The following is a 19,795-nucleotide window of genomic DNA, read 5'->3' as shown; positions in this document are numbered from 1 at the left end:
TGTCACCATTCAGATAATAGTCTGTCTCTCTGTTTTTACCACCAAAGTGGATAACCTCACATTTATCCACATTATACTTCATCTGCCATGCATTTGCCCACTCACCTAACCTATCCAAGTCACTCTGCAGCCTAATAGCATCCTCCTCGCAGCTCACACTGCCACCCAACTTAGTATCATCCGCAAATTTGGAGATACTGCATTTAATCCCCTCGTCTAAATCATTAATGTACAATGTAAACAGCTGGGGCCCCAGCACAGAACCTTGCGGCACTCCACTAGTCACTGCCTGCCATTCTGAAAAGTACCCGTTTACTCCTACTCTTTGCTTCCTGTCTGACAACCAGTTCTCAATCCACGTCAGCACACTACCCCCAATCCCATGTGCTTTAACTTTGCACATTAATCTCTTGTGTGGGACCTTGTCAAAAGCCTTCTGAAAGTCCAAATATACCACATCAACTGGTTCTCCTTTGTCCACTTTACTGGAAACATCCTCAAAAAATTCCAGAAGATTTGTCAAGCATGATTTCCCTTTCACAAATCCATGCTGACTTGGACCTATCATGTCACCATTTTCCAGATGCACTGCTATGACATCCTTAATAATTGATTCCATCATTTTACCCACTACTGAGGTCAGGCTGACCGGTCTATAATTCCCTGTTTTCTCTCTCCCTCCTTTTTTAAAAAGTGGGGTTACATTGGCTACCCTCCACTCCATAGGAAACTACATCCTCCAGCATGCAACGCTGAGCGATACACGCGCAGTGAGCCACGGATAATCCAATCCTAATCAGAGGTAATCTCAGAGTTAATGGGCTTGTGTGGGATCAGCAAGGAAGAACCGAGACAAACATTTCTTGGGCACGGCCGTCTCCAAGCAAGGTAACAAGTCTACAAAATAATAAATGTAGCCAGTGGTACTTTTCCTAGAATGCATTTTTTACTTTTTCAAAAAAATATTGAGTGAGTTTTCTAACTTTAACTTTCTAACCTTATTCCAATGTGAATTCTCCTCGTCTTCTCTTGGATTGCAATGTCATTGCTGTTGTAATTATCTTGTATGTTTTTCTGGTTAACTACTGTGTCATCAGCCAGTTTGCATTCTTCCAGTCTCTCATCAATATATTTTTAGAATAAAGTTTCCCTGCTTTTCCTTCATGTCTGCGCTGCTTTCTGTATTCGAAATTAATGCAACTTGCATTTATATAGCGTCTTTAATGCAGTAAATCCTCCCGAGGAGCGTAATCAAACACTGTTTGACACCAAGCCACATCGGGAGATATTGGGGACAGGCGACCAAAAGCTTGGTCAAAGAGGCAGGTTTTAAGGAGCGTTTTAAAGGAGGAGGTGGAGAGACGGAGAGGTTTCGGGGAGGGAGTTCCAGAGCTTGGGGCCCAGGCAGCTGAAGGCACTGCCGCCAATGGTGGAGCGATTATAATTGGGAGATGCTCAAGAGGCCAGAAATGGCAGACAAGAGATCTCGGGGTGGGGGGGGGGGGCATTGTGGGGCTGGAGTGGGTGAGGGCCATGGAGGGATTTGCGCAAATTGGCTGCCGTGTTTCCGACATTACAACAATGACTACATTTTTTTTAAAGTACTTTATTGGCTATAAAGCGCATTGGGATGTCCTGAGGTTGTGAAAAATGCTGTAGAAATGCAAGTTCTTTGTTTCTCTCTCTCTCTCTCTCTCTCTCTCTCTGCCTTTCTTTCTCTCTATCTCTCCTTTCTCTGTCTGACTGTCTCACGCTTTCTGTCTCTCGCTTTCTCTCTGTCTTTCTTCCCTTCTTTTTCAGCCGAGATGAGGAACTCGCCGATTGTGGCAATCATCTTGCCAAGGTCACTCCGTGTCACCTGGTCGGTTGATGATTTGTAGGATTTTTTGGGTGTGTATATTTGTCCCACTAGGCCGATCTGTGATTTTGCCCCTCAGACTCCCACAGAGCCCTACAGCTGATGGAGGAGCACCAGTCCAACTTGGACCCAGCGCAGGATGATCGCTTCAAGGCAAGAACACAGAGGCTCCTCACCATCTTCCACAGCGACCTCTTCCAGGCCCTGCTAGGTACGGTAATGTTTAGGCCTCAGGCACTGCTAGGTACAGTAGTGTATAGGCCTCAGGTCTTATTAGGTACAGTAGTGTATAGGCCTCAGGCCCTGCTAGGTACAGTAGTGTATAGGCCTCAGGCCCTGCTGGTACGGTAGTGTGTAGGCCTCAGGCTCTGCTGGGTATGGTAATGTACAGGCCTCAGGCTCTGCTGGGTACGGTAGTGTACTGGGCTCAGGCTCTGCTGGGTATGGTAGTGTATAGGCCTCAGGTCCTACTAGGTATGGTAGTGTATAGGCCTCAGGCTCTGCTGGGTACGGTAGTGTATAGGCCTCAGGCTCTGGTGGGTACAGTAGTGTATAGGCCTCAGGCTCCGCTGGGTACGGTAGTGTAAAGGCCTCAGGCCCTGCTAGGTATGCTAGTGTATAGGCCTCAGGCACTGCTAGATACGATAGTGTATAGGTCTCGGGCTCTGCTAGGTATGGTAGTGTATAGGTCTCAGTCTCTGCTGGGTAAGGCAGTGTATGGGCCTCAGGCTCTGCTGGGTACAGTAGAAAGAAAAGAAACACTTGCATTTCTATAGAACCTTGCACCACTTCAGGACATCCCAAAGTGCTTTACAGCCAATTAAATATTTTTTCAGTGCAGAGGGAGCTTTACTCTGTATCTTGGTGGCTGGTGTGCAACGGCCACCACACATTAAAAAAATCCACGCACAGGCATCTTCCACCCTTCAAGATGTAGTTCGGGATCTGGAATATTAGGTCCTTCATTGAAACACCTGTGAACGCGTCCCTTTTTGGCGTGGAAGCAAGTCATCTTCATTTCGAGGGACTGCCCTTGATGATGACTCTGTATCTAACTCTGTGCTGTACCTGCCCTGGGAGTGTTTGATGGGACAGTGTAGAGGGAGCTTTACTCTGTATCTAACCCCGTGCTGTACCTGCCCTGGGAGTGTTTGATGGGACAGTGTAGAGGGAGCTTTACTCTGTATCTAACCCCGTGCTGTACCTGCCCTGGGAGTGTTTGATGGGACAGTGTAGAGGGAGCTTTACTCTGGATCTAACCCCGTGCTGTACCTGCCCTGGGAGTGTTTGATGGGACAGTGTAGAGGGAGCTTTACTCTGGATCTAACCCGTGCTGTAGCTGCCCCTGGTGTTATATATGCAGCCTATAGATATACTCTCTGTATAGTTGCATAAGATGGAGACTTGTTACCTGATGTACTATCAATAAGTGTACTATCAATACACTGTGTATATGCTATGCTGACACCACTAGAGGGTGCAACTGGTGGAGACCGGGGTTTCCTGCCCCTGTGGCAGAAGCTGTCCACCAGAGGGCACAGCGATGGGAGACCTGAGGGTCACCTGCATAGGTGTGCAGGGACCAGTATAAAAGACTACCCAACATGCTTGTGCCTCACTCTGGAGTTACGAATAAAGGACCAAGGTTACTACAGTTTGAGTACAACACATTGCCTCGTGGAGTCATTCATAAGTGCATTACAGACATAACACTGGGAGCGTTTGATGGGACAGTGTAGAGAGACCTTTGCTCTGTATCTAACTCTGTGCTGTACCTGCCCTGGGAGTGTTTGATGGAACAGTGTAGAGGGAGCTTTACTCTGTATCTAACCCCCTGTACCTGCCCTGGGAGTGTGTGATGGGACAGTGTAGAGGGAGCTTTACTCTGTATCAAACCCCCTGTACCTGCCCTGGGAGTGTTTGATGGGACAGTGTAGAGGGAGCTTTACTCTCTATCTAACCCCGTGCTGTACCTGCAAATGGGAGTGTTTGTTGGGACATTGTAGAAGGAGCTTTACTCTGTATCTAACCGCGTGCTGTACCTGCCCTGGGAGTGTTTGATGGGACAGTGTAGAGGGAGCTTTACTCTGTATCTAACCCCGTGCTGTACCTGCCCTGGGAGTGTTTGATGGGACAGTGCAGAGGGAGCTTTACTCTGTATCTAACCCCGTGCTGTACCTGCCCTGGGAGTGTTTGATGGTGTTATGTATGTAATAACTCGATAGACTGAATACTGTAAACTAACACAGGTACAAACCTGGCTCTTCTTTATTATAGCCCAAAATGATTACATTACATGATGGCTTGCCTTTTATACCTGGGCCGTACACACGTGCGTTCAGCCCAATGACCTCCGACAGTGGCGCCACCCGGTGGATAGTAACACCAAGCATACATACATGACAATATCCCCCTTTAAGATATTAGTAACTTTTTTTTACAAATTGTGACTGTTACGTATATATGTATGTAAACCTCACCAATATGTAAGACTTGCCACTAGGGGGCACACCTGTGGGAGACCTAAGGGTCACCTGTGCGCCCTGGGGCAAGCAGGTATAAAAGGTGACTCACCACGCTGCTTCTCCACTCTGGAGTCTGAATAAAGAGACCAAGGTCACAACAGTTTGAGCTTACCTTACAGTCCTGTGGATTTATTCTGAACATAACAAATTGGTGACGAGTAACGGATCACAAACTTTCACGTGGTAATGTTGCTGTTGGTATTCTTGAGAGATTCATTGAGGGTGATGATTGGGAAGCCTTCGTTGAGCGCCTCGCCCACTACTTCGTGGCCAACGAACTGGACAAGGCTGAGACGGTGATCAAGTGCAGGGCAATTCTCCTCACCGTATGTGGGTCTGTGATACATGGCCTCCTCAAAAATCTGCTGGCACCGGTCAAACCAATGATAAGACTTACACAGAGCGGTGTACGCTGGTTCGGGAAGACCTCAAGCCGAAGGAGTGCACCTTAATGGCCAGGTATCGTTTTTACACGCACCATCGCTCCGAGGGCCAGAACGTGGTGAGTTTTGGCGCCGACCTAAGACGCCTTGCGGGACAGTGCGTATTTGCAGGATCCTTGGGGGAAATGTTGCGGGACTTTTTCGTGCTTGGAATTGGCCACAAGGTCATTCTTTGCCAACTGCTGTCTGCCGAATCCCTAGATCTGAGCAAGGTCATTACGCTAGCTCAAGCCTTCATATCCATGAGCGATAACACGAAACAGATATCTTCACAGAATCGAAGCTCACTGGCATTTACTGTGCATAAAATAATGTTTTCAGCAGGCAGAATTGTACAGGGCAGGGCCCACACGACCGCAGAGGCCAGACCTAGGCCCAGAGTGACTCAGAGTCCACCATGGGGCATGAATGCATATCCATTAACACCATGTTGGCGCTGCGGGGGCAGTCATAGAGCTCATCAATGTCGATTCAAGCCCTATGTGTAAAGGCTGTGGAACAATGGGGCACCTCCAGTAAATGTGCAAACGACCTGTGACTCACCACGTGGCAGAGTCAGGAGAGGCCGACCAATCCAGCGAGGATCACGCTGAATGAGCAGGAGAGGCAACTCAACCTGAGGATGAAGAGGAAATATATGGGATACACACCTTCACCACCAAAAGCCCTCCAATAATGGTAAAAGTTAAACTCAACGGCACTCCAGTCTCCATGGAACTGGACACGGGGGCGAGTCAATCAGTAATGAGCCAGAAGGCATTCAAGAGGCTGTGGGGCGACAGAGCACAACGACCCAAGCTAATCCCGATTCAGGCAAAGCTGTGCACCTACACCAAGGAACTGATACCAGTTATTGGTGGTGCGGACATAAGAGTATCCCATGAGGAAGCGGTGCACGATTTACCACTGTGGATTGTTTCAGGTGATGGGCCAATGCTGCTTGGTAGAAGGTGGATGGGGAAGATTCGATGGAACTGGGAAGACCTCTGTGTACCTTCTCCGGTGAACGATGTCTCCCTTGCTCAAAGGTTGAGCAAGCCCCACCTTCAGCTGAACCAGGCATCGAAGTGCAGATCCATTTGCAGATCCCCGAGGCACAGACCGCACATCACGTCCACGAGGAGGTGACGATCAACCGAGCAGCGGTACAGGCATGGTACCCACCACCCAAAGCCGACGACCTCTTCGCGACGATGGAAGAGGCTCCAGGTCGACCATGCAGAGTGAGACTCCGGACTAAACGATCTGAATGCGTCTTCCCGACGCCGGAGACAAAATCCCTAGGGAGGAAGATCGCGGCAGTCAGCATCATGGACACAGACGAGAGTGCGTCCAGACCACGGAACGAAAGAGCATCCAGACCACGGGATGTCGCCACAACGAAACAGAGGCATGTGTTGCCCAACAAGGAAGACGACTGGGTTTGAGGCAAAGGTAAAAGGGCGGCCGCTGAGAAGGCCAGGAACCCACTACGTTCCAGTAAGTTGTTTGCACTATGTAACCCATGTGAGCATTCTTTCGCGGCCAATGATGTATTATCATATGGGGTCGGGGGTACCTTACAACAAGCCAAACTAGCGGGCGAACACAAACCGGTCGTATACGTATCTGACAAAGTAATTGTAGCAAGTGATGTGTTATCACATGGGGTCAGGCGTGTTGTACAGCAAGCCAAAGTAGCGGGTATCCAGTGAGTTAACCAAGGCAGTAGCCTGCGTACACGGGACAAAAGAGACGTACCAAAGAGTGTCCCAATATTTGCTCGAGTCAGACAAGCTGCTCATCCCACAGTTTTGGGAGAGCAGAGGCACAACTATCGATGCGTCGTTTCGAGAATATCTAACATTGTCTGTGCACTGTAACATGATCCGCCACGGGCCAGGTACTGAGAACGGCGTTAATGCCCCTCAGTTGGCTACCGTTGCCCACTACCGGGGTGGAAACGGCGCAGCCTGCAGACCTACTCGTTGTGGAAGTGCTCGAAAGCAAGGGGTCAACCGTAGCGGACCAGCCAGGATCCCACGTTACAGCCTGCTAACGGCGAACCGCTAGACGGGATGTTGCAGCTTATCCGTCGCAAAGACGAAAGGCTCATCCCATCAGGTTGCCCCACCCCTGCAACGTTGCATAGAAAGGCAGGGAGGCTTCATACAGTCGGTGGTCCGGGGCCTCCATACCAGGCCAGGTCCAAGACCACTCCAACCTCTGTCGTCGAGCTACAATACGCAGACGACGCCTGCGTCTGTGCACACACACAGGCTGAACTCCAGGACATAGTTGACGTATTTACCGAGGCGTATGAAAGCATGGGTCTTATGCTAAACATTAGTAAGACAAAGGTCCTCCACCAGCCTGTCCTCGCCGCACAGCACTGCCCCCCCAAACATCAAGATCCACAGCGTGGCCCTGGGCAACGTGGACCACTTCCCCTATCTCGGGAGCCTCCTATCAACAAGAGCAGGCATTGATGATGAGATCCAACACCGCCTCCAGTGCGCCAGTGCAGCCTTCGGCCGCCTGAGGAAAAGAGTGTTTCAAGATCAGTCCCTCAAAACTGTCACCAAGCTCATGGTCTGCAGGGCTGTAGTAATACCCGCCCTCCTGTATGGCTCCGAGACATGGACCATGTACAGTAGACACCAAGTCGCTGGAGAAATACCACCAGCGATGTCTCCGCAAGATCCTGCAAATCCCCTGGGAGGACAGACGCACCAACATTAGCGTCCTCGACCAGGCCAACATCCCCAGCATTGAAGCACTGACCACACTCGATCAGCTCCGCTGGGCAGGCCACATAGTCCGCATGCCAGATACGAGACTCCCAAAGTATGCACTTTTCTCGGAACTCGTCCACGGCAAACGAGCCAAAGGCGGGCAGAGGAAATGTTACAAGGACACCCTCAAAGCCTCCCTGATAAAGAGCAGCATCCCCACTGGTAGTCCTTGGCCATAGACCGCCCTAAGTGGAGGAAGTGCATTCGGGAGGGCACTGAGCTCCTCGAGTATCGTCGCCGAGCACATGCAGAAATCAAGCGCGGGCAGCGGATGGAGCGTGCGGCAAACCAGGCTCACTGCCCACCCCTTCCCTCAACGACTATCTGTCTCACCTGTGACAGGGACTGTGGTTCTCGTATTGGACTGTACAGCCATCTAAGAACTCATGCTAAGAGTGGAAGCAAGTCTTCCTCGATTCCGAGGGACTGCCTATGATGACGATGATGACCATGGCCCAGGATCCACAGGGACCACGAGGCCTCCCACCACTACTGAAAGCCTCAATGCCACATCGGCCATCCGGGCTTGCCAGACCTTAGGGTCAGCGATAATAGTCCGGAGCTAGCAGCCCAAATCATAAAGCCATGCACCACACGTGTCACAGTTGACTCCCTACAGACCCGGCTATCCCTGCTGCTACTCAGTCACCGGACAGAATCACTCAGAACCGAGCCTTCCATATGCTATCACAGAGAACGTACCATGATCTCCCGGCTCCCCCACGCGACATCAGAATAAATGATGCAGACCATGTTCAGGGCCCCAGATGGGCTGCCAGCACTGTGTTAGCCAAAGGGGGGAATGGAGTGTTTGTGATGAAAATGGAGCATTTGATTGTGAAACCATGTACTGGGCAAACGCAGAAAGCATTTGGACCAGACCAAACTGCGAACTACAGATAACCAGGAACCACTGTGAAAGACCCTGGCCCCCAGCGACCCACTAACACAATCGACCTCGCCGTCAACCTCGAGGATGAACCCACCACGTCAGGACTTCAACCCAGGTGATCGACCCGGGGACGCAGGCCGCCAGATCGCCTCAACTTGCAAATAACTTGTACATAAGACTTTGGGGGGGAGTGAGGGAGTGATATTATGTATGTATGTAAACTTCACCAATATGTAAGACTTGCCACTTAAGGGACACACCTGTGGGAGACAAGGGTCACCTGTGCACCCTGGGCAAGCAGGTATAAAAGGTGATTCACCATGCTGCTTCCTCACTCTGAATAAAGAGACCAAGGTCACAACAGTTTGAGCTTACAATACAGTCCTGTGGATTTATTCTGAACATAACCGAGACGGTCCGGGGATTTCTGCTCCCAAGTTGATCGTCTCAGTTCAACTCCAGCCTTGGGCGAGCATTCTGAGTCTGTTATGACTGGGGGCTGGGTAGCCGATCTGATGGGAGTGGCAATGATCATGTCAGGGATTGAAAGTCCAGATTCATTGATGACAGCGGAGTCCTCTGATGACTGAGGGTAGTTTGGTTGGTCACTGATTGTGTCTTCCTCAGACTGTTCCAGTTCATCCGTGTGCCGCAGCTTTATCTGATCAACATGTTTCCTGCATGTCTGCCCATTCTTGAGCTTGACGATAAACACTGTGTTACCCTCCTTGGCCGTAACAGTACCGGCGATCCACTTGGGACCTTGACCATAATTTAGTACATGCACAGGATCGTTAACAGAAATGTCGTGTGACATACCGACTTTGATGTCTGTATTCAACATGATCGTTCAAGTCAGCGTGGACAAGAGTGGTCTTGAGACCTCTCTTCATCAATAGTTCAGCAGGGGGGACCCCGGTAAGCGTGTGGGGTTTTGTCCTGTAACTAAGCAATATGCATGACAAGCAAGTCTACAGTGAACCTTGAGTTACACGTTTCATACTCTGCTTGATGGTTTGGACCGCACGCTCTACTTGACCATTAGATGCAGGTTTGAATGGTGCTGACCTCACATGTTTGATACCATTGAGTTTCATGAATTCTCGAAACTCCAGACTAGTGAAGCAAGGTCCATTGTCGCTTACAACGATGTCGGGCAGACCATGAGTGACAAACATGACACGAAGGCACTCAGTGGTAGCTGTGGATGTACTGGATGACATGATTATACACTCTATCCACTTGGAATATGCATCCACTACAACTAAAAACATCTTTCCCAGGAAGGGACTTGCAAAGTCGATTTGGATCCTGGACCATGGTTTAGATGGCCACAACCACAGACTCAGCGGCGATTACGCTGGTGCTTTACTTAGCTGCATGCAAGTGTTGCTCTGATGAACACATGATTCCAGATCAGAGTCAATTCCAGGCCACCATACATGAGACCTGGCAAATGGCTTTCATCATGACAATACCGGGATGAGTGCTATGTGGATCATGTACAAATTTCTCTCTGTCTTTCTTGGGCATAACAACACGATTACCCCACAGTGAACAATCTGACTGAATGGTAGTTCGTCTTTGCGACAGTTGTAAGGTTTGGTCTCATCACCCATTTGCTTGGTTATGGCAGACCAATCACCACTAAGGACACAATGTTTCACAACCGATAATAATATCGGGTCCTGGCTGGTCCAGGTCTTAACTTGTTGGGCCGTGACAGGAGTTCCTTCACTTTCAAAAGCATCCATAACGAACAGTCGGTCTGCAGGTTGTGGTGTCTCCACCTCCGGTGTGGACAACAGCAGACGGCTCAGTGCATCGGCACAATTCTCAGTGCCAGGTCTACGGCGTATGACATAATCATAGGCAGATAATGTCAGCGCCCACTTCTGGATGCGGGACGATGCATTGGTATTTATACCTTTGTTTTCCGAAAACAATGAAATGAGTGAAACATAGAAACATAGAAAATAGGTGCAGGAGTAGGCTATTCGGCCCTTCTAGCCTGCACCGCCATTCAATGAGTTCATGGCTGAACATGCAACTTCAGTACCCCATTCCTGCTTTCTCGCCATACCCCTTGATCCCCCTAGTAGTAAGGACTTCATCTAACTCCCTTTTGAATATATTTAGTGAATTGGCCTCAACAACTTTCTGTGGTAGAGAATTCCACAGGTTCACCACTCTCTGGGTGAAGAAGTTTCTCCTCATCTCGGTCCTAAATGGCTTACCCCTTATCCTTAGACTGTGACCCCTGGTTCTGGACTTCCCCAACATTGGGAACATTCTTCCTGCATCTAACCTGTCTAACCCCGTCAGAATTTTAAACGTTTCTATGAGGTCCCCTCTCATTCTTCTGAACTCCAGTGAATACAAGCCCAGTTGATCCAGTCTTTCTTGATATGTCAGTCCCGCCATCCCGGGAATCAGTCTGGTGAACCTTCGCTGCACTCCCTCAATAGCAAGAATGTCCTTCCTCAAGTTAGGAGACCAAAACTGTACACAATACTCCAGGTGTGGCCTCACTAAGGCCCTGTACAACTGTAGCAACACCTCCCTGCCCCTGTACTCAAATCCCCTCACTATGAAGGCCAACATGCCATTTGCTTTCTTAACTGCCTGCTGTACCTGCATGCCAACCTTCAATGACTGATGTACCATGACACCCAGGTCTCGTTGCACCTCCCCTTTTCCTAATCTGTCACCATTCAGATAATAGTCTGTCTCTCTGTTTTTACCACCAAAGTGGATAACCTCACATTTATCCACATTATACTTCATCTGCCATGCATTTGCCCACTCACCTAACCTATCCAAGTCGCTCTGCAGCCTCACAGCATCTTCCTCGCAGCTCACACTGCCACCCAACTTAGTGTCATCCGCAAATTTGGAGATACTACATTTAATCCCCTCGTCTAAATCATTAATGTACAGTGTAAACAGCTGGGGCCCCAGCACAGAACCTTGCGGTACCCCACTAGTCATTGCCTGCCATTCTGAAAAGTACCCATTTACTCCTACTCTTTGCTTCCTGTCTGACAACCAGTTCTCAATCCACGTCAGCACACTACCCCCAATCCCATGTGCTTTAACTTTGCACACTAATCTCTTGTGTGGGACCTTGTCGAAAGCCTTCTGAAAGTCCAAATATACCATGTGATCTGTTTCCAGTTCAAACCGAAGACCAATCAGGTACTGATGCATCTTTTTAACTCCATTCGCACAGGCTAATGCTTCTTTTTCTACCATGCTGTAGGTTCTTTCTGCCTTTGACAAACTTTTAGAAGCAAACGCAACAGGTTGTAGTTTACCCGACTGATTAGCTTGTTGGAGTACGCAACCAACTCCACATGACGAAGCATCACAGGCCAATACTAGACATTTACACGGATCATAATGTACCAGCAGCTTGTTAGAGCAAAGCAGATTAGCAGCTTTCTCAAAAGCTCTATGTTGAGACGCACCCCAAACCCAGTTGTCGCCTTTTCTTAGCAGCATGTGCAGTGGCTTTAATGAAGTGCTCAATCTAGGTAGGAAATTACCGAAGTAGTTGAGTAGACCAAGGAACGAACGCAGCTCCGTCACATTCTGAGGCTTGAGTGCATTTTTGATGGCCTTGGTTTCCGAGTCCGTAGGCCTGATACCATCAGCAGCAATTTTCCTCCCCAGGAATTCGACTTCCGGTGCCATGAAGATGCACTTCTAACGTTTCAGTCTGAGTCCCACTTTGTCCAGACGATGTAGAACCTCTTCCAGGTTGTTCAGATGTTCAGCAGTGTCACGACCTGTGACGAGGATGTCATCTTGGAACACGATAGTTCTAGGGACGGACTTCAGTAGACTCTCCATTGTCCTCTGAAATGTGGCTGCAGCCGAGCGACTTCCAAAAAGACACCTGTTGTAGATAAACAGTCCTTTGAGTGTTGATGCACATAAGTTTCTTCGACGTCTCGACCAGCTCCTGTGTCATGTAGGCCGACGTCCGATCCAGTTTAGTGAACGACTTCCCCCCGGCTAGCGTTGCAAACAGGTCATCAGCCTTCGGTAAAGGGTATTGATCCTGTTTTGAAACTCAGTTGATCGTAACCTTGTAGTCTCCACAAATCCTGACAATGCCATCACTCTTCAACACAGGAACGATGGGGCTGGGCCATTCGTTAAATTCGACCAGTGATATGACCCCTTCATGCTGGAGTCTGTCCAATTCGATTTCAACCTTCTCCCTCATCAAGTACGAGTCTGCCCGAGTTTTATGATGGACGGGTTTTGCATCCGAGTCCACGTGGATCTGCACCTTAGCTCCCGTGAAATTGCCGATGCCTGGTTCAGACAGCAAACAGCAAGGGGAACTTGCTCAGCACTTGAGCACATGGAATATCATCCTCCGACGACAATGCTTTGATATCGTTCCAATTCCATTTGATTTTTTCTAGCCAATTCCTGCTGAACAGCGTTGGACCATTGCCTGGAACAATCCATAACGGTAAATCATGAACCGCACCATCATACGACACCTTGACTACTGCACTGCCAATCACCATTATGGGTTCTTTAGTGTATGTACGCAACTTGGCATTGACTGGACTCAGCTTAAGCCTCAGCCTTAGTATCCCACAGCTTGTCGAATGTCCTCTGGCTCATTATTGATTGGCTCGCACCCGTGTCTAATTCCATCGGTACCGGCACAACGTTAAGTTTCACATTAATCATTATCAGTTGGCTCTTTGTTTGGAACGAATACAGTCCATACACTTCCTCCTTTGGTATCTCGGATTGCATGGCCGGATCCACGCTATACTGTTCATCATCTGCCACGTGGTGTGTCACAGCACGCTTGCTCAGTTGCGGACACATGCGCTGGAGATGCCCCAGTCTCGAACAGCCTTTACAAATGTACTGTTTAAACCAACACTGATGAGGCCGATGATTGCCCCCACAACGCCAACACAGTGAAATCGGATTCATTCACGTTGGTGGACTTTGGGCAGCCACAGGTTTCGCATACGCAGTCGAGTAGGTCCTGCCATATGCAGTTCTGCCAAACGACAATACAATCTTGTTTACAGTACTTGCCGAGTTCTGATTTTTCAATGATATCTGCTTTAAGTTTTTGTCCATCGTCATGCATGCCTGGGCAATCATGATGGCCTTGCTCAAATCCAGCGTCTCCGCCGCCAGTAGCTTACGCAGAATCACCTCGTGGTAATGATGCCGATTACAAAGAAATCCCGCAGCATGTCTCCCAACGCGTTTTCGAACTTACATGGTCCAGCTAGACATCTTAGGTCGGCAACGAATTCCGACACATCCTGGCCCTCAGAACGGACGTGCTTGTAGAATCGATATCGTGAGATGAATGCTGCCTTCTGGTTTGAGATGGTCACGTACCAGAGCGCACAATTCCTCATAGTCCTTGACCGTTGGACTTGCAGGCGAGAGAAGATTCTTTGAGTCCATAGATTTTCGGACCGCAAACCGCGAGGAAGACCGCACTGCGCCTAACTGCGTCAGTGGGTTCCTCCATTTTGTTGGCCACGAAGCACTGGTCCAGGCGAGCTACAAAATCTGCCCAGTCCTCTCCCTCCACGAATCTCTCCAGAATTCCAATTGTGCTCATTTTTGCATGCGAAGGTTCTTAAGTTACCTCGTCGCCAAATATTATGTATGCAATAAATTGATAGACTGAATACTGCAAACTAACACGGGTACAAACCTGGCTCTGCTTTATTTGGGCCCAAAGTGATTACATTATATGATGGCTTGCTTTTTATAGCTGGGTTGCACACACGTGCGTATAGCCCAATGACCTCGGACAGTGGCGCCACCTGGTGGCTAGTAACCCCAAACATACATTCATGACAGATGGGACAGTGTAGAGGGAGCTTTAATCTGTATCTAACCTGTGCTGTACCTGCCCTGGGAGTGTGTGATGGGACAGTGTAGAGGGAGCTTTACTCTGCATCTAACCCCGCGCTGTACCTACCCTGGGAGTGTTTGATGCGACAGTGTAGAGGAAGCTTTATTCTGTATCTAACCCCCTGTACCTGCCCTGGGAGTGTTTGATGGGACAGAGTAGAGGGAGCTTTACTCTGTATCTAACCCCCTGTACCTGCCCTGGGAGTGTTCGATGGGATATCCATTGCCACTAACCCCTCCCCCATGCAGAACTGGCCTGTGGTGGGATGCGTTACTCCTTATTGCTAGAGTTTGTTGTTTCGTCGAGCTTTTAAAAATGAAGAGTGGTCATCGGGTGGATTAAAGAGCAGGACAGGCTTGACGTCACCTAAGAAGCTTACATGGAGTTAAGGAGCTTGGGGGTTGCGAGGTGATTTGTGATGATGACAATAGCAATGAACATATTCCTCCAAACATCCACAATTCTCAGCTGGGAAAGTCAATGAGTTCATTTGATTTTTTTTCTCCTCTAATCCTCATGTCAACAGCAACAAGATCCTGCATTTATATAGCGCTTTTAACATAGTAAAACGTCCCAAGGCCGTGCTATGCGACAAAAAATACATTTGACACCGTACCAGTTCAGGTTCAGGAGAAATTAGGGCAAGGCTTGGTCAAAGAGGTCGGTTTTAAGAAGCATCTTGAAGGAGGGTAGAGAGGTGGAGGGGTTTAGGCAGGGTGTTCCAGAGCTTGGGGCCCAGGCAACAGAAGGCACAGCCACCGATGGTGGAGCGATTATAATCAGGGATGCTCAAGAGGGCAGAATGAGAGGAGTGCAGACATCTCGGGGGTGGGGTGTGGCGTGGGTGGGGGCGGGGCGGGGGGGGGGGGCGTTGTGGGGCTGGAGGAGATTACAGAGATAGGGAGGGGCGAGGGCCATGTAGGGATTTGTAAACCAGGATGGTTAAGCAACGCCTCAATTTCAAAAGGGAAATTAAGGATAGTATTAAATCCAAGGAAGAGGCATATAAATTGGCCAGAAAAAGCAGCAAACCTGAAGACTGGGAGAAATTTAGAATTCAGCAGAGGAGGACAAAGGGTTTAATTAGGAGGGGGAAAATAGAGTATGAGAGGAAGCTTGCCGGGAACATAAAAACTGACTGCAAAAGTTTCTATAGATATGTGAAGAGGAAAAGATTAGTGAAGACAAACGTAGGTCCCTTGCAGTCAGATTCAGGTGAATTTATAATGGGGAACAAAGAAATGACAGACTAGTTGAACAAATACTTTGGTTTTGTCTTCACGAAGGAAGACATAAATAACTTTCCGGAAGTATTAGGGGATCGAGGGTCTAGTCAGAAGGAGGAACTGAAGGATATCCTTATTAGGCGGGAAATTGTGTTCGAGAAATCGATGGGATTGAAGGCCGATAAATCGCCAGGGCCTGATAGTCTGCATCCAAGAGTACTTAAGGAGGTGGCCTTGGAAATAGCGGATGCATTGACAGTCATTTTCCAACATTCCATAGACTCTGGATCAGTTCCTATGGAGTGGAGGGTAGCCAATGTAATTGATGGGATTGAAGGCTGATAAATCCCCAGGGCCTGATAGTTTGTATCCCAGAGTACTTAAGGAAGTGGCCCTAGAAATAGTGGATGCATTGGTGATCATTTTCTAACAGTCTATCGACTCTGGATCAGTTCCTATGGACTGATGGGTAGCTAATGTAACACCACTTTTTTAAAAAGGAGGGAGAGAGAAAACAGGTAATTATAGACCAGTTAGCCTGACATCAGTAGTGGGGAAAATGTTGGAATCATTTATTAAAGATGAAATAACAGCGCATTTGGAAAGCTCTGACAGGATCGGTCCAAGTCAACATGGATTTATGAAAGGGAAATCATGCTTGACAAATCTTGTGGAATTTTTTGAGGATGTAACTAGTAGAATGGACAAGAGAGAACCAGTGGATATGGTGTATTTGGACTTTCAAAAGGCTTTTGACAAGGTCCCATACAAGAGATTGGTGTGCAAAATTAAAGCACATGATATTGGGGGTAATGTACTGACGTGGATAGAGAACTGGTTGGCAGACAGGAAGCAGAGAGTCGAGATAAACGGGTCCTCTTCAGACTGGCAGGCAGTGTCTAGTGGGGTGTTGCAGGGCTCAGTGCTCTTTACAATATACATTAATGATTTGGATGAAGGAATTGAGTGTAATATCTCCAAGTTTGCAGATGACACTAAACTGGGTGGCGGTGTGCGCTGTAAGGAGGACGCTAAGAGGCTGCAGGGTGACTTGGACAGGTTAGTTGAGTGCGCAAATTCATGGCAGATGCAGTATAATGTGGATAAATGTGAGATTATCCATTTTGGGGTCAAAAACATGAAGGCAGAATATTATCTGAATGGTGGCAGATTAGGAAAAGGGGAGGTGCAATGAGACCTGGGTGTCATGGTACATCAGTCATTGAAAGTTGGCATGCAGGTACAGCAGGCGGTGAAAAAGGCAAATGGTATGTTGGCCTTCATAGCTAGGAGTTTTGAGTATAGGAGCAGGAAGGTCTTACTGCAGTTGTACAGGGCCTTGGTGAGGCCTCACCTGGAATATTGTGTTCAGTTTTGGTCTCCTAATCTGAGAAAGGACGTTCTTGCTATTGAGGGAGTGCAGCGAAGGTTCACCAGACTAATTCCCGGGATGGCTGGACTGACATATGAGGAGAGACTGGATCGACTGGGCCTTTATTCACTGGAGTTTAGAAGGATGAGAGGGGATCTCATAGAAACATATAAAATTCTGACGGGACTAGACAGGTTAGATACAGGAAGAATGTTCTCGATGTTGGGGAAGTCCAGAACTAGGGGACACAGTCTAAGGATAAGGGGTAAGCCATTTAGGACTGAGATGAAGAGAAACTTCTTCACTCAGAGAGTTGTTAACCTGTGGAATTCCCTACCGCAGAGAGTTGTTGCCAGTTCATTAGATATATTCAAGAGGGAGTTAGCTATGGCCCTTATGGCTAAAGGGATCAAGAGATATGGAGAGAAAGCGGAAAAGGGGTACTGAGGTGAATGATCAGCCATGATCTTATTGAATGGTGGTGCAGGCTCGGAAGGGCCAAATGGCCTACTCCGGCACCTATTTTCTATGTTTCTATGTAGGTCAGCGAGCACAGAGGGTGATGGGTAAGCGGGACTCGGTGCGAGTTAGGACACGGGGCAGCGAACACAGAGGATGATGGGTGAGCGGGACTCGGTGCGAGTTAGGACATGGGGCAGCGAGCACAGGGGATGATGGGTGAGCGGGACTCGGTGCGAGTTAGGACACGGGACAGCGAGCACAGTGAGTGATGGGTGAGTGGGACTCGGTGCGAGTTAGGACACGGGGCAGCGAGCACAGGGGGTGATGGGTGAGCGGGACTCGATGCGAGTTAGGACACGGGGCAGCGAGCACAGGGGGTGATGGGTGAGCGGGACTCGGTGCGAGTTAGGACACGGGGCAGCTGAGTTTTGGATCAGCTCTAGCTTACGTGGGGTAGAATGTGGGAGGCCAGCTAGGAGTGCGTTGGAATAGTCAAGTCTGGAGGTAACAAAGATTTCCGCAGCGGATGAGCTGAGCCAAGGGCAGTGTCGAGCGATGCTCCTCGTTGACCTCTTCTCACGCGAATAGACCGAGCGCCAATGATTAAAATGTCCCTTCGGGTTTCGGTCAGATCTCTGCAGTCCAATATCGTGTTCAATCGGGATGATTCCTTCCGATTGGTTCAGCAAGGAACGTCGGAGTGGAGGGGGCTAGACTGAGGGTGGGGTGGGGGGGGTGAGGCAGCAGCGTGGAGGGGAGATACTCGACAATGGGACTGAGGGGTCAGTTAGAGAGAAAGAATATCCAAAAGTCAAAATTAGGAGCACATAACTTAAGAGATCAAAGGGCAGGTTATCGATAAGAATTTCCCCAGCCTCTGATGGGACTTAGACTCTTGTGCAACCACAACAACTTTCATCTATATGGTGCCTTTAACTTGCTAAACTTGTAGTGTGGAGGTTTTGACGAGAGGATCCCCAAGATTGTAATATGTCCTTACTATCCAGTATAAATGCACATGAGGCCCATACTTGAGAGAAGGTCACTCTGTGACCAGTAACCTTTATTCCAGCACTGAAGTGGAGAAGATGGGTGGAGCTTCCCATTTTATACCTGAAAGTCCAGGTTTGGAGTGTCTCCCACAAGTTCACCACCTAGTGGTCAGTGTTCTCACGGTGTACAACTTAGGTCAGTTTATACATGGATTACAATGACAGTAGAATACATGACATCACCCCCCCCCCCCCACCCCCAGCACAAACTCTTAGTGGGATCACAGGTTAAGTCTCTCTGGTGGTTTACGCTCCCTTGTAGAGCACCTGAGTCGGGGCTCTGGTTGTTGGGCGCTGGCCTGAGTGTCTGCTGTTTGCGGTGCCTCAGGCCTGTCCGGACTGCCCACAGTGACTGGGCTCTCCTCCACTTGGTTCCGGTGTTCGGTCACCTGTGGTGGAGTGAACTCTACATCGTGTTCTTCCTCTGCTTCTTCTATGGGGTTGCTGAACCTCCTTTTTGTTTGCTCCACGTGTTTGCGGCAGATTTGTCCATTGGTAAGTTTAACTACCAGAATCCTATTTCCCTCTTTGGCAATCACAGTGCCTGCGAGCCATTTGGGCCCTGCAGCATAGTTGAGGACAAAGACAGGGTCATTGACATCAGTACATCGTGCCCTCGCACTCCCGTCATGGTAGTCACATTGTGACTGGCGCCCGCTCTCAACAATTTCTTTCATGGTGGGGTGTATAAGGGATAACCTGGTTTTGAGCGTTCTTTTCATTAGTAGCTCTGCGGGTGGAACCCCTGTAAGCGAGTGTGGTCGGGATCTATTGGCCAACAGGAGGCATGATAAGCAGCTTTGTAGGGAACCCCCTTGGATTCTGAGCGTCCCCCGTTTGATTATCTGCACTGCTCGTTCCGCCTGGCCGTTTGAGGCCGTCTTGAACGGTGCCGTTCTGACATGGTTGATACCATTTCCTGTCATGAAGTCCTGGAATTCAATGCTTGTAAAGCACGGGCCATTGCCGCTGACCAAGACGTCCAGTCGACCATGGGCGGCGAACATTGCCCGTAGACTTTCTTCCGTGGCAGAGGATGTGCTTGAATTGAGAATGTCACACTCGATCCATTTGGAGTAGGCGTCTACTACAACCAAAAACATTTTTCCCATGAAAGGGCCTGCGTAGTCCACATGGATGCGTGACCATGGCTTGGCGGGCCAGGACCAAGGGCTCAGGGGGGCTTCCCTGGGCGCACTGCCCAGCTGGGCACACGTGTTGCACCTGCGAACACAAAGTTCCAGATCTGCGTCTATCCCTGGCCACCA

The 19,795-nt window shown here is 49.1% G+C and overlaps 1 protein-coding gene across 2 annotated transcripts in view; it reads left to right on the top strand.

Annotated features, from left to right (window-relative positions):
* The first annotated feature begins 794 nt into the window (after positions 1 to 794).
* Positions 795 to 19,795, top strand: part of LOC139232692 (disks large homolog 4) — a 438,206-nt gene continuing 419,205 nt past the window's right edge. For both annotated transcript variants that reach the window (XM_070863168.1, XM_070863167.1), the window contains exons 1-2: positions 795 to 888; positions 1,938 to 2,069. In XM_070863168.1, the coding sequence (XP_070719269.1) occupies positions 1,961 to 2,069 (109 nt within the window). In that variant the 5' untranslated portion in view covers positions 795 to 888; positions 1,938 to 1,960. The remainder of the gene's footprint in view (positions 889 to 1,937; positions 2,070 to 19,795) is intronic.

The sequence above is a fragment of the Pristiophorus japonicus genome, chromosome 20 (assembly GCF_044704955.1).
Source record: "Pristiophorus japonicus isolate sPriJap1 chromosome 20, sPriJap1.hap1, whole genome shotgun sequence".
Taxonomy (NCBI): Eukaryota; Metazoa; Chordata; class Chondrichthyes; family Pristiophoridae; genus Pristiophorus; species Pristiophorus japonicus.
Note: the sequence above shows the minus strand (reverse complement) of the source record. Positions and strands in the feature narration are given on the sequence as shown.